The sequence below is a fragment of the Cyphomyrmex costatus genome, unplaced genomic scaffold, assembly GCF_001594065.2.
Source record: "Cyphomyrmex costatus isolate MS0001 unplaced genomic scaffold, Ccosl1.0 scaffold193, whole genome shotgun sequence".
Classification (NCBI taxonomy): Eukaryota; Metazoa; Arthropoda; class Insecta; order Hymenoptera; family Formicidae; genus Cyphomyrmex; species Cyphomyrmex costatus.
The window spans coordinates 290,634-306,900 of NW_017275965.1; the positions used below are offsets into that span (position 1 = coordinate 290,634).

A 16,267-nucleotide genomic window follows, 5' to 3' on the forward strand; every position below is an offset into this window, starting at 1 on the left:
ATCTGGAGAATATATCTCAAGATTATATCGGCAGGCATGTGAATATCGCGGTAAAATATTAATCAGACATATCGAAAATGTTCTCTCTATGAAAAGAAAAATAACTACAAATTATATTTACGTACATATTTCCAGTACTGTTATAAAAAAGTTTTTTGTTTTCATAAATTCATCATATCTGTTCTTTTGCGATAGATAGAATTTATGTCTCTTCAAGAATGGAACAACATTACAAAATTTACGTCCTACTCTGTTTTTAAATGTATCATTATCTAACGTATCATAATAAGGCGTTTTCGATGTTTGGCTTTCTTTGCATATAGCAAAGAAGTGTTTTTTTTTTTTTTCCGAAACCTTTGTATATGACGGATCAGCTATCATGACTAGCTTGACGATCTCAAAGGCACCTGCTTCTCTGTCGCTAATTTTTTATCATTTGTGTATGCAACAGGATAAAAACGATAATATAAATTATAAAGTTACGAAGAAATTACAAATTTTCCATCACAAAACATAATGTAATTATGGATATTTCCATATAAAATTATTATTCTTATTAGAGAGTGACGTAAGAGAGCTATATGTAACATAAATATAAACTTTATATACATACAAATATATACTCAACATATATATTTTTTGTATAAAATCTATTAATTTCTCTTAATGTGTTTTTTCTCTTTTTTGAAGGAAAAGGTAGAAGTAAAAACTATAAATGGAGTTGCAGGTTCCTGCCAGATCTCACCAAGATGTTACTATGAATACGATCAATGTAATGCTACAAATGTTTTGAAGCATTCTTTGATTAGTCAATACATAAAATTCTTTTTCTTGTGATTGGTCAATCAAATATTTCTAAGCAATTAGTAAGACTTTGACTACACTTATGTGTATTAATCACTATACTGAATTTTTTATGCAAAAATGCACGCAGTTTGTGTGCGTCTGTGTTCGTCCACGGGCTATATCATATATGTATATATAGCTCTCAATTAAACGAACATTATTACAAGTTGCAGGCTAATCATGGTATATTCATAAATTGTACAAGCATGACTAATTCAAAATAATGTTGTCTCATGCAAAAAACATATCATTTAGCTTTATTTTGTACACATTTGTTTAAATAAATACATACGAGTAATTATCACATGAAGTTATCCTCGGCTTTGTGCCTTTTTTTATTTAATATAATTGGAAATCACGACTTATCTTTCATTTCCATGATACAGGATGATAATGTATACTTGTATTTTATACAAAATATTTTGAATATTACCTTCCTGAAATAAAGTAGAGCATCAATGGTGTCTCAAAGCTGCCGGAAAATAAGAATGTTCCATTTCCTCCGCTATAGTTTCTTATACAAGTTCTTCTCACATTATATATTGCCAGATATGTGACACTATAAGGATATTAAAAGCGTCTATTTTTTGCGCGCGCTTCTATCAGGACAATTCTGGAGATTGACTTCTTTAGCAAAATACGAAAAGTTAAGCCGATATTTTGCTCACGTATTATTTTGATGTTAATACGATACAGTTATTGTTTACCCAATTTATTGTAAAGACTTTGATTTCTAATGTATGTAAAATCGTGTATATGTATCATTCTTTTTTTATAGAAAGAACGCAGAGGCAACGTATCTATTAAATTATTGGAAATAGAGCTAGGCCTCTCTAGCACAAGATTCTTTCTACACCGATATAATGTCAATCAGACATCGCATCGTGTTGTAACGACGTGTTATTATACTGTTATGTCATTAATATAATGTTCGTCTAGATATCCATCTTACACTGCGCCGATTCTATATTTCGTATTCAACTTACGATGTCACAGTAATGCTATATGGCATTAGAATTCGTTCTATATGTACAGACACAGAGCGTTTAATATTTCATGTTACGTTATCAAGGCACCACACCTGATAACTACTACCTAGCATCCATAACGCTTTCGGCGTTTTCTTTCTCGATGGATTTTCGTTATCAATGTAATTTGGTTATATTCAGCGATACCGTACGTGGATCGCGAATAAACAGTCTTCTCATCCGCCGAATTTCTCTCGAAACTCGGCTCATGGCAGCGTTTAACTCTTTGAGTGTACATTTGTTTTTTGTGCCTTCTTCTTTCGTGCTGCCAGCATATCGTAGAAAGGATTGTGGGATATACTTTGTCTGGAAATGAATAGTAATGTTTGAATAATTTTTCTTTTACAATTTTACTTTGTACTTTACTGTGAAAGAATGCAATAAAGTACAACCACGTAAAATTGTAATTTATTTGTCATTTCAACTTACCGCACGCATTTGATCCATTCATCCTTTTCTTCATCGGTAGCTGCAGACATTCGGTACACCGTATGTTTCCCTAATTAAAAAAAATTGTAAACAAATATTTGATTAAAATGTATTTTTTCTCACAGAAAAGTATGAGTATAATGTGTGTCGCGCGAATCCTTTTATGTAAATTAATTAAATTTTAAGCAATATCGTACCTTCGACGACTTTTCCTTCGCTATCAGTCTTACATGCCTTTATAAATTCAGAACCAGCAGCATACAATTCGAAACAGTGCGGTTTATGCCGGTCTTGAATTTCTCGAACTTGAATATTCTCTAGCGGAATGATACCGCGTGGTTCTTTGTCTGTTGTATACTCGAAATAGTATAAACAGTTATCGTTTAATATGAACCATCGCCTCTTCCAACTTTTGTAACGTCCGCCTGTAACAATAAAATATAGAATATATAGAATTAAGAATCTATAATTTTCACAGAGATGTTATTTACCTGCTGTCTCCATCAGGGCAGCAGAAGGACAAAGTGATACAATGTAAGAATAAACGTTCTTTTAACGATAAATGTGACAAAAATTAAGGAATATTATACGAAATATCTTTATCTTTTTTTCATTATATTAAAAACTTTTATGAAACGAAATTAAATGAATATATGCGTGTTTACAATATACATATATATATATATATATATATGTGTATGTGTATATATATATACATATATATACAAATCTGCATAATGCGCAAAATTTATTTCAGGTTTTTGCGAGCGTGCGAAAATAAAACAAAAATCGCCGGAATGCAGTCAAACTAGAAAAGTCATGTCGAATATAAGTAGTCATTACCTTGTTTCCACAACCAGCCTTCTTTATCAGGATTGAAGAAGGTGTGCATCAAGTCGTTGCCATCGTCTTCTGGTATTTTGAAAGGCTCGGTTTTTATACTCTCGTATAAACTCTGTAAATAGATAAGGATATTATATTTATATTTGATTAAGTAAAAATGTTGTGTTAAGAAAATTTTTTACTGAAAGAAAAAATATCTTAAGATGTTTTCCATTAAATGATGGAATTAAATGACCTTTAAATGACACAAGTCTACACGAATATCATTCTACCTTTCTTGAAATTCAATGAGTAACAAAGATAGAATTAATATTATAATTATTAGATAATTGTGTCGACTTGTGTCACCGAATAAAAAATATCCCTATAGTCTTTCGAAAGTGTATCTTACCACAAGTAGTTCCCGCGGCAGATCACCGCCATTATTAATCCCTCGATTCATCGAAATAAATTGATCTACGCTGGGCTTATCCTTAACGCTCGGATTATGCAACGAAGTATTCAACATGATGATGGCGAAGCTCAGTACGTAGCAAGTATCCGTATTAGTGAAGATATTTGGGTTTAGCTGGCAGTACCTTTGAGCGAAACACTCCATCATGCGATCGATCTTTTGTGCTTCGCCGGGCAGTCGAAACGACCAGAGAAATTGACGTAGGGCTTGTACTAATATGAGATCGGTGAAGTCGTGCAACTCGACGAAGGCTCGCAGCACGCGTTCATTGAAGTCGTGTCGTTCACCGAGATAGTCACCGATCGCAGTTTTATTAAGGCCCTCGCCCTTGTAGAGAAACTGAGCGACATCCTCCGGCGTCGGTGTTAAGAGGTTGTGCTCTATCAGGTACTCGATACCCTTCTTGGGGTCCATATTGAACTTTTTGCGGCCGATCGACGTCTGCTTAGCTTTGTTGGACGGTTTAGTCTCGTCGGTCGTAAGTCCGCCGCCCTCCATCGCCTCCATTTCTGCCACAACCTCGCCCAATTCATCTTTCAATTGCTAAAAACAAATCATTCAGAATGAATTGTAAAAGCGATTCTCAAATTGAACTTTTACTACGCTTTTTCTATAATATTTCTAAATAATATTTTCAACATTTTAGCAATATCAGATATACAATTCTTGGATTACGACTAAAATTCAACGACTATGGAAAACGCATATTATATATAAATATATAATAATACAGAGCGACGAATCTAAACGACGCGATTGTAGACTGCGCGCATGGTTTCTTTCGCTGTGCAACAGCGGCTTCCTGCTTTACTTGAATACCGGTCGACAGGTCGACACTGTCCGCCTGTTTCCCACCATATGCCTCAGTTCAACGTACATTCCGTAAATACCGGTAAGCAGGATCGTATCTCTTTCAGAGTTGCGCGACCATGTCTAACAAACGCCGAGTTAAAGATGTTAACACATTAAAGGTGTTAACAAGCATATAGCGTCGCGTAACGATTGTGTCGGTCCACCATGAGTGATTGCGAGCAACGAATGTGAATTATCAATATATCTTTTGAATTCCGATGTCTTCCTTCACGGTTATTTTTTTTTTTTTTTTACATGAATACATAGAATCAAATTTCACACGGAAGGTGCTGCGAAGAATATTCATATTGTATGCAAACTACACGATGCGTTCATTCGCGACATTACAAGTATTGCAAACAAGTAGCGCGTTCTAAAACAAAAATAATATATTATACAGTCGCATTATTGCGAATTATCTATCGATAAAAAAATATTTGCGAGTTATTCGAGGTTCCATTTTCAAACTGCTGGAAAGACAAACCGGCGCGAAGGAAATTCCAAAGTTGACAAAATTTAAAGTTTGACAATTAGTAGACATGTACAGACGCAGTGTGTCCCTCTTTTCTGTAGAACCGTTTCAGGAAAAAGGAAGGGCCGACCGGAAGTGGTTGTTCGTGCATTAACATCGTTCGCCGATCAGCCTCGTTAATGGGTCGCCGCGATAACAACAAGGACTTAGTTGCTAGTCGGCCCTGAGTAGTATTGTCTGTAAGGTATAGCAGCGTTTCTTTTGTACTTATCGGTGTGCATCCGGTCTCACGGCAGGAAGGCCGCTGACGACGCGTGAAAAACCGGTACGTATGCCCCCGTGTACACCCAGAAATTATAACTCTTATTATATTGTAACTCGCGCCGTCTGAGAGAAACTTCCTTTTGATACCGTTCCCTCGAATCTAAATTCCTGCGAGTCCATTATTTACAAATTTCGTCGAAATCATTAATCTTTACAATGACCTTGGATATAATGAAAAGAACAGCGAATGCGCACTCATACATACGTGATCAATGACGCAGATAGCGTTTAGCGTTGCTAATTATCGCTTTGTCATCATCGAACGAGATACGAGTAGACAATTATACCTACTATAGTTGAAACTTTCAATCGCGAATCATTTGCTTCTGGCAAAACCAAGATACACATTATAAATATTTCATGCTCTGGGGCATTAAAAAGGGATCAAAATTCTTTAAGAGTAACGCGCGTCTTGAATTTAATTTTCATTAGATTTTTTTTAACTCTCTCTTCTTTCAGAATATATTAATAATTTTGCGTTAAGTTTTTGCATCAACACGATAACTTTTTTTTTTATTCCTAAAACTTATCCCTTGTCATCGTCTCTTCATCATTTGCATTATTTGTATTATGTAAATTTTGTAAGAAAAGCATTCCCTTTTGAAATCGACTCGTACATAATCTACGTGTGTTCACGTCCCTTTTGTTCGTTCTGTGCAGAATGATTGCCTTATTCCGTTCTATTTCTGTCGTATGCGTCCTGTACATACAATCGATCGAAAGTTCAGCACTACTACTCAACAAACTTCCTTCCTGCGAAACGGGATCAAGTAAAGGGCATTTATTCATACGAGAAGGATAATACTCGTCAAAAGTACGCGGAGATGACTTTATGTGACAACTTTATATTACTTGAAATATTTCACGTATACAGAAAATTTCCTCTATTTTCTCATGCATAAGTGTTTTTGATCTCGAAACATTTGAGTACCATATTTGACCTTTTCTTAAATAAGCATAAAACGTCAACGAATTTTCTTGCTTTTACAATAGGAAATAGACTATTTTAATGCGATAATTAAGCTACTATATTTATTAATTAAGAAAACTATATCCATGATTAATTTGCCTCTGAACACGTATCATAAGACAAACATGAGAGTAAGCTGCCTATTAACGAATATCAATATTTCATACAGATATGTTGACTATATTTTAAAGAAATTATGTACACCTGTAATCTATAACAATAATCTTAATTTTACAAAAATGATCGTGATATCAATGGTATCGAAAATTATTTCAAAAACTTCAAACAAAAAATTAAAAAAAAAAACTACTCCATTTTCAAACAAAAATATATCTTTTCGAATTACCTAAAAATAATGTTTTATAGCCCCGCGTGTGTATGTGTGCGTGTATTAACAAATTTAATGCAAGTGAATCTCCTGAAAAAATAACATTTACATACGTAATAATTTACTGTTCATTGTGTCTCTTTTAATTTCAGTGTCGTGACGAAACAACAACTAATCAGTTGAACGAGGAGCGAAAGTTTCCGTTCCCATTCGATTAGATGTGATCGAATAGATGCTACTTTATCCGGCTGGTACCAAGTCAGACGTATATGCTACACACGAGTTTTGTAACCAGTCTGCGTCATGAAAGTCGTACGCAAACAAATTGCATGCCTGTGCGATGATTTAGCAATTACATTAGGCTGAGCGTTGTCTCGAAAACTAATTGTGTTTTTATAGAACATATGTTCTATAATGACATTCATTCTTGTTTTTCATCATACTACCATTGTTACGATCAATATATACAAACTCGTAAGATTTTACTGCAAATACATATTTAGAATCTGATACAATAAATCGCATTTGATGATTCATATCCAATTTGAATGGGAAATAATCATTTGTAAAATATAACGTGCAAATAGGTGATCTATGATTATTTCTACTTTTAATGCAAATTTTTAGTACAAATTTCTCGTAATAATACACAAATATTGTTTTACATATACACTTAAAAATGTATAAAATTTACCGTCATAAAATAATTCATTATTTTGTGAAATCGCATGGTCAAAGCTCATAAGCCAAACGATAATCCATTTTTATTCAAACCGATAACTTCAACGAAAACATATAATATTCGTTTCGTTATACTCTTGACTAATCACACGACTAATAAACACGACTGATTATAAACCTGGATGATAACTCCCTCCTTTCCTTGAGAAGAGTGCGGTAGATGCGAATGCGAGTTATGGTGAAGAAATGGTCGGACTTGTTGAAAATGCTATGCGAAAATTCTTCGAGTCGTAGATAACTGCAATGAGCGTTTGGCTACAATCCAAGAGTTATGAATTCGCGGAAGAAACGCACAGGAAACGCGAAAGCATACAAGTGTTTTCTCATTACTTAACGGACAATGACTTAAAATTTTATGGTTTCACGACAAATCCGTTATCCACTTATGCCACGTCTTTTTCTGACGATTATAAAAGAACGAGAACAGGATCGTCGTACATCAAAAGTATCGTAATGTTATAATTAATCGCACGATGCTGGGGGGGGGGGGGGGGGGGGGGAGCGAGACGCGACTGCATATGGAAAGAATGGAAATTTTGCTAAAATATCTAAAAATTGCTCTAAAACAGATCTCTATAAAAGTGATTTTATCGAGTCACGAAAATAATTAAGTGGAACACTCAGGTGTTGATGACAATATGTGCAAAAAGTCTTCTAGCAATCAGCTTGAGCGTTCTACATTATTTTGATAGTCCAAACAAAATGATTTTCTGCATCTAAATAAACTCTCTTTCGATACATATAAAACTAACAATAAGATGTAAGCAAACACACGAATTGCTGATTAATTTAACAATGATTCTAACGAGACTATTATTCGCAGTATAATGACTTATAAGTATCATATATCATACTCCAGATAGCGAATATTCCTCGCGATTATGCGAATGTCATCGAGAATCGTAATCAGCTTTTTGCTAATTCATCACTTAATCGGACAAAACGATCCGCCTATTATATTCACCACCTGTTTTTCGTTTCGTATGTTATTTTTCTGCGTTTGACAAACGACATGGAGTAAACACGGTAGATATTTTTACTTACGTGTACTGTTTTAACAATTTGCATAACCGACCTAGTCTCTGATTACACGCCTATCTTCTTTCTTAACCGCACGCTCACAGGAATATATGGGTCGAGCCGGTCAAACTCCCGCCTCGTTCATCGTACGGGGATTATATTTATCTCTCTTAGCGGGTAAATGCGTACACCTCGGGTGAAAGATGTGTCAAAGTAGGCTATTTAAATCTAACGTTACGCGTATACGCGCGGTACTTATCGATCTACTTTCGCTCCATATCACGATGCGCGTATCATCGTATCAATGAATTCGAACGGTTCGAATCTATCACTGACCTGGCTAATCTCTTTTACCGTACAGGCTAAATAGGGAGAAAAAAAGAAGGGTAAAGCGGATCCGATTCATCGCTTTCCAGATGATGTAACTACCGAGCCGGAGTAATTATTTACATAATATAAATTAAAGAGATAAATCATGTCGTTCACTAAAAAAAAAAACTAAATTTTAATAAATATTTGTTTCAATAATACCAACAAAATATTTACTAATGTGAACATACATTTATCTGATATAAGCATAACTTTTTTATTTTAAGTAAATTACTATATATTTTTTATTTTAAGTCAATTACTATATAAGTAAATATTTCGTTAGCATTATTGAAATAAATATTTATTAAAATTCAGCAAATTTGTTTTCAGTGTTGAGAAGATGTATACGATTCTATATGGTCACATCCGTAGGTGTATTTTTTTGTGGCTGAACTTAGGTCTCGGTATTCATAGTCCGCTCTTATTTTAAGATCGCCTTAAATACAGTCTCAAGATGTCATGAACCAATCAGAGAACCATATTAGCATTTTAAGACGTTATTTAAGACGATCCTAAAATAAGAACGCTCTACTGTCAGTATTCACAGTTCTTATATTCAAGACCGTTTTAAGCCCAGTCTTGAGGTGTCACGAACCAATCGGACGACCGCATTAGCATCTTAAGACAGTCTTGAAATAAGAACCGACTATGAATACCGGCCTACGATTGGCTTGTGACATTTTAAGACAGTCTTAAATATAATTATCGAATTGACCGGCTTCAAAATGAGACGGGTATATTTAATATTTAGTGAAAGCGAGAAAATGCGTTCACGGAAAGAATTATTTCTTAAAATTTACCCTGCAAATATAGTAGTTATGGTGCAATACAATATTTCAAAGATTTTTATCACGCACTTCAGTAAAATCAATCAAACTTATTTTATATTTTATTGTATAGTTTTATGAATGTGAGAGATTTACAATTCTTTGAAATATGATATGCGTTGTCCCACGATTACTATATTTTCAGGGTAATTTTAAGAAAGAACTCTTTCCATGTTCCAGTGCAATCTAGTGTAGGAATAAAAACAGACCTCGTATATCATTGCCGTGTTATACGACGCGACAGACGCTGCATGACGAGCGAGCGCTAGTGCGTCCGTCTCGGTTTCTTCTATAAATAAGCCTCTTCAATTCGTGACGTTGCGCGATATTATTGATAAAAGTGTACGTTTACGTTTACTCAAATATTCGATATATATAAATATATTATATAATCAATACGTATCTTTCGCGATCGCTACCACCCGTCAATATGGCAATTGTCCAGACGGCTTTAATTCCATTTTCTCATTATACGCGCGTGCAAATGTTACATTCACGTTAGCAGAAGCGATCAACATCTATCTCTCGCGTTTGATTCTTCACTCCGCAGACGAGTCAAGTAATTTGAATAAAATTGTTATTTTGATCTTATCGCGAACACAAACTTAAAAATAGCGATATCTTTTATTAAGCGCAATACGCTTGAAACTTTCGTATAAAACTTTTCCTCGTAAGTTTCCAATAAACTCGATAACGGGAATGTCATTCTTACTTATGTAATTACAAATCATTATCCAACGTCTCCCGTTTCCTTCGCAATTTACAAAAGTCCGTCGCGAACATGTCCTTGAACAAATTCGAACCCGTTATTCCCGCGAATATAACGTTCGACGTCGCAGCGCCGCGGTGAAGCTCCGAATGATAGATCTAGAAATAAATCTGGCGAGTCGGCGCGAGTCGACCTTGAAGGATCGCGGGACTTTTGCGTATCGTTTTTCGAGTCGTGTCAATTTCGATTTTGACGAACTCTGTACGTCTGCAACAATATATATATATATATATATGTATATACGTATAGAAATTGAAATCAGTCGCCGACTGACCGTGGTGGATAAGACGCTGAGGTCCCAGGCGCTCTTAGCTTGCTTCTGGTAGCTCTTCTTCCTCTTGCCGGGTCTCCGCAAACTGGAGAACCAACCGGCCGCGATAGCGACGGCACTCACGTCTCGACGTCCGCCGTCTTGCTGAGTACCACCCGCACCACCGGCGCCTCGCTGCACCTCGTCGAGAGCGTCCACCGATCTGCCGGTGAAGATCATTCTCGGTACACCCGGTCGCGAGTCACCGCGCCACGCCGCCGGGCTCCGATTCCTTCACTTGGCTCTCTCCGTTTTCCCAGCCCAAAGACGACACTCGCTCCGCGTCCCGCATACACCATAGTCCCCGTTAAGATCAGACATCGTTCGCGCCGAGAAATAGACGAGGTGCAAAGGTCGCGGAGCAGCACATAGAGCACGCGGTCGGAAGTGCAACGACCCGCGCGCGACGCGGCGCGACGAAGACGAAGACGAAGACGACACCACACGCGCGCTCTACACCTTTGATACCTTTAATCTCTGATCCAGTTACACTCCTCCTCCTCCTCTTTTCGACTCTCGTCCAGAGTACCGTGAGAAAGTGGTTTTGAAAAGTATCTTGGATCGTCTACCGTCGGGATCGCATTTCAGTGAAATGACAGGTAATTGTAATTTCTTTACTCGTCGCGCGCACAACAAAGGCGACTTTTCAAAAGCGACGAACCGCAAATCGCCGCATCGACTCTCGCGAGTCGACTAGCACTTGGCGCACTGTTCTCGAGTGGCGACCGTCAAACCACCGTCAAACGACTCCCCACAACCGCGATGAACTGCGGTTCCGGCGGTTCTGACGGTTCTGCTTCTGGAACCTGGCGGGCAGCGTGCGGATCAGGCACACTGGCGCCTCGTTGCGGCCGCGATTAACACTCCCGTACAAATATTTGTAAGTAATCACCGTGTATGCCTTCCAGCAGGTCTACCTATCTGGCACGTTCGTACATTAAATTATCCAAGATAAAATTCATACACGTAACAGTTTCACGTGTCAATGACAATATCACCGCGTTGACTTGAATGATTCAGAACCGACTCGGGGTTGAATGATTCTCGCTTCGTCCCCAGACAGCACACGTGATATTCCGAGGATATCTCGAGGATATTCTGAAAATGTCGTAAGATACACTTTAAGCTGTTCCTACTTCCACTCACTTCTTGCTTGAGCAATAATCGAAATATCCTCAGAATATCCTGGGAACATCATGTGCTACTTGAGAGTCTCTCTCTCTCTTTTTTCCAATTCACGCAAGATCGCTCGCGAAAAGATCGTTTACGCGCTCGCAATTCGCGCGTACGTTGTTGCTCGATGGAAGAACGGAGCGCGGGCGCGTCAATGACGTTGGTGTCGTTGATGTTACTACGAAATAGATGTGTCAGCTAATGGTCAGCTGCGCGTCTCTGCTTCCTCTTTGGGGAATTACACGCGTCGCGTTGCACCACACGGCCGCACACGATCCATCGTATTATACGTATGCGTCACTCTACAATAGTATAGCTGATAGCTAATAGTATCTGCGACCTAAAGTTATTTGAGTTCTTTCACTCGGTTGTATCAAAACGCAACTTCGATAGACACGATCACGGAGATCACGCGTTTCATTGCGGCGTGACATTTTTATTACAGCTTGAACATAGTTCTGCAGAATTTCCGTTCTTAACTTTTGCGTGTGCACAATCAATTTTATTTCTCAGCATTCGAGTAACGTTATCGCATTCGAAGATCGGTCCCTTTCATACGTATGAAAAATTTCTGGAGATATTTCTCAATTGGAGGTATCCTGTTGCGCTGTTAGTTTCCTTGTGGCCGGATGTGCCATTCCGAAATAGAATCGTATAGTTTCTGAGGCCCAGTTTCACAACTCACGGTTAATTCTTAACCGAGGTTCAATTTATTTCCGATCTCTTTCCGATTCTGGAATTGGAAAGAGATGAGGAATAAGTTAAAGCTCGGTTAAAAGTTAATCATGAATTGTGAAATCGAGCCTGAGAGTGTATTCTTTATATGGAATTATATATATTCGTGCGAACATGGCCGCGCGGATGCGATCGAAGAGAAAGAAATTTGTAACTGACGTATTTCTCATAACAATTTTCACATATTTATCATAGAAATGCCTAATCTGCCACATACACACAACTGCAGCTTCCTGTACTTTCTAAGTACTGGCTCGAAAAAAGTATCGATCGACAAAGTGAAGTAGAGATCTGAAATTATAATTATCTAATTCGTCAGAAGTCATTAAGGCCGCTGAATCAGCAATGCCAAGTTAATTAGTGTACACGCACGCGTAGTCTATTCGCGGTCGATCCCCGAGAGTACCGCCGCGCTGGTTACCGCACGAGCAGAAATCTAGTAAATTAATGCATCTTTGTAAAACTGTTAATCGTACCACCTGTCGACGACGTCTGCTTCGCACACCAAGCGTTAAACAACACGACCAACGTGTGCCGAATCTGCGCCGATTGTCTTGAAACGCGTACGAGTTTCGTGTCATTGACGCTCGAGAATCGCGATCGAGCTAAACCAACGAACTTGACGGAATAACTTATTCAAAGCCGATTCCTTTCGTTTGATATTTACTCCAAACGCTTAGTATTTACTCTACGTATTGTAAATCACGGTACAGTATCGATCGCGGTAAACAGAGTATACTATTCGATGGACGCTCTGCTACGAATCTGTTTTGATATCACACAGATTCCGTGAACAAGTGATGAAGCAACGAGCGGATTATTTAAATTTCGAATAGAATAGAGAAAACAAGAGATCTGTTTTCTGTGGCTGAACTAAAGTACTAATATACACTTTTAGAACTCAAAGTGAGATAGGTATATCTTTGGTATTTGTCGAAAGCGATAAAGAGAGTTCCAGTGTAGTCCAAGGAACAGAAAACAGATCAAAGATTTTCATGCCGAGATCGTTGTGACTTTTTACTATCTACGTTGCATCGCGTGACGTCCCGTTTCCTTAAACAGATACAAATAGATGAGTAAGCGAAACTATCAGGCATTGCGGAAGTCTTATCACAAGAACATCCTGGAATTTTTCTGGCTGCATAGATACAGCCTCGTAGTCTCGTTGTCAGTCAGGCAGCGTTGAGTTAATCATTGTAATATGACAAAGCATGCAGCGATTACTTTCTACGTCTTTGAATTCTAATTTGATAAACATTCTATGCCAAAGAAACTAAATTGAACTAAATTAAACTAGAATAAAATAATTATCAGCACGCAGACAGATTCCTGAATTATAATAAATACGATAAACGACACTCGCAGAAAAAATTAAATTTATTCAAATATATGAAAAAGAATTTCTCTCTTCCCTTTTTCTTTTAAATTTTATTTCCTATTTATTTGATTTATCACACTGAGAAAAAAATCTTAATTTCGAAGAAATATTTCTTTGCTTGTATTAAAATAAATTATTCCTTTGAATACGAGCAAAGAAATTTCTTTAAAATTACATTTTTTCTCAGTGCAGATATTCATTACATTATCGAACGCACTGACAATAAATCTTACTTATAATATTGTAAGTGTCGGTGCCATTCGCATACATCTATTCTGCAGTAGAATATATCGATAAAACAGGCTCACTTGATATCTTTGCATGTAAGTGATAAACGCGATTCGTTGCGAATACATGTGTCATTTATTTGTTCTACGTATACATATAAAAATTCTTGCTGAGTGATATCATTTCTGTCTCATAGATAAGATGTCGTCACATCATACATCTTTCCGTTTGCCGTAATAATAAACATTACGAGCCAACTTTAAAATAAAACAAGATATTATATACAGCTGAAGCAATTAACATACTCACTTGTATTTCAAGCAGCAATTCCGTTTTCTTCCGCCTTATATCTAGCAGGATCTTCTCTTGCTCGGGAGTCAATTCTACAATCACAAGACAGTCATCGAATTAAAAATATTCTAATATCAAAACGTGTGCGTTTTCTTGCTAAGTTTGTGCCGATACAGGCGATAAACGCTTTCTCTCTTCAGCTCTCGAAAATAATCGTTCAAGGAAGGGATGATTGCAGATTGGAATGTCGTGTTCCCGTTGCGAAAAGACCTCGTTAGCAGCAATTTACGGAAAGGTCTAAAAATAGGGCTTTCGAATTAAGACTGCATATAGACCGCAGCAGAAGCGAACGTATTTCGATACCATCTATCATGTGGCGATAGTCGCGAATTTATTATTATTATTTTACTTGCCAGAGTTGAGTTAATCTCTTCTTAATCTCAACTGTTATTTTATTTTATGCTACTGTTTTCTAAGAAAAGAATTTTCGTACATCAACGCATAACACAGAGAGATTATATAGGTATATCGATGGCGCCACGATGTCGTGCATTCCTCTCGGAATGTTATCGCAAATAAAGGCGACTTGGGATAGTCCAGGTAACTTGGGACAGAGCATTTAAATTAGATCGTGATATCCATCCATGAGTCATTAAAGAAAAATTTGAACTTTCTTTAGAGACTCAAATGGATATACCACAATTGAATTTAACAAAAGTATGTGCTGTCCCAAGTCACCTATGTTTGCGGTAATTTCATTAGCTAATTTGGGCAGCACGCTAATATGACAAATGAACTACCAAAATGGTAAAAGAGACCGATTATTAAAACTCTCGAGGCATGACGACTGTAACGGTCCTATATCTCCGATCCGTGCTAAGACTTGCAATCAATGCGGAATGCTCAATGAATACTTATTAAATTTTTCTTCTAAAAAAAAAAACAATCGATTAGGTCTTACTCTTAGATACCTGTCAAACGTTAATTAGAGATGTGTACATATAAGTAACTGATTATAAATTAATAATTTGAATATTCTCAGTGATTCCTTTTTTTTTTTATAGAATAATATGTATAGATATATGTTATTGCTAAAAAGAAGTAGCACGAGTATATTTCTTCGAAGGCTATTGCTTCTCGGAAATAATTTGTTCGAATAAACTCGTTCTCGAGGTCGACGTTACAAATACAAGATCTTGGGGATAGATGGATGGAGCGATAGAAGAAAAAAAAAAAAAAATAATCGAGCGCGTCGACCATCGATTCTCGCTGCGTCTTGAGACCGAAATCTTGGGGCGAGGACGCAAGCAAATTGGAGGAAACTCACTGTCAACGTCGTTACGATTTGTTTACTATGCGTGACTGTGCGTATAATGCGTATATGACGGAGAAGGAGAGCGTGAGCGCGTGCGCTCCTGTCGCGGAGAAAGACTCGATATATGTTGGCTTTCGCTCCAGACTCCAGACACGGGTATACCACTCGGAGAATTTATCGATAAACATCTTACCCGTCGTTCCAAATTGATCGACCTGATGAGCACCAGAATTCACTCCTACACTCCCTAGACCGCCCAAATCTTGCCACATCTCCGAAATATAGCACTTTTCGGACTCACGCGCGCACAAAATCACCCACCTTCACTCAAGCGGCTCCATTTTCACACCGAGACTGACGCCGTCTAGCACCACCTGGCGCAGCTGTGGGAACTAAAACTAACGTTCGCCCGTTGTACTAGCGCAACGCAACAGCCACCTAGTGACATCTCTGCTCTGAGGCTTCGATTACATATAGCGCATCCTTTAAAGCCCTGTGTCCACAATGGTCGCGTTCAGTGGACTCAAACAGTTGGGTGAGCGCTCGCTATTATTGGTGTATT

General features: G+C 37.4%; 1 protein-coding gene across 2 annotated transcripts; it reads right to left on the reverse strand.

Moving 5' to 3' along the window:
- Positions 1 to 1,256: 1,256 nt before the first annotated feature.
- step (cytohesin steppke) lies at positions 1,257 to 16,044 on the reverse strand. 2 transcript variants are annotated; one of them, XM_018538332.1, is made up of 7 exons: positions 15,899 to 16,044; positions 14,409 to 14,482; positions 3,538 to 4,143; positions 3,147 to 3,258; positions 2,501 to 2,728; positions 2,304 to 2,373; positions 1,257 to 2,180 (listed from the first exon to the last, which is right to left on the reverse strand). In XM_018538332.1, the coding sequence occupies exons 1-7, from the start codon at positions 15,975 to 15,977 to the stop codon at positions 2,093 to 2,095; spliced, it is 1,257 nt and encodes a 418-aa protein (XP_018393834.1). In that variant the 5' UTR covers positions 15,978 to 16,044; the 3' UTR covers positions 1,257 to 2,092. The 2 variants fall into 2 exon arrangements, with proteins under 2 accessions (XP_018393834.1, XP_018393833.1); XM_018538331.1 differs by lacking the exons at positions 14,409 to 14,482; positions 15,899 to 16,044 and adding an exon at positions 10,550 to 10,836.
- Between the last annotated feature and the right edge of the window lie 223 nt (positions 16,045 to 16,267).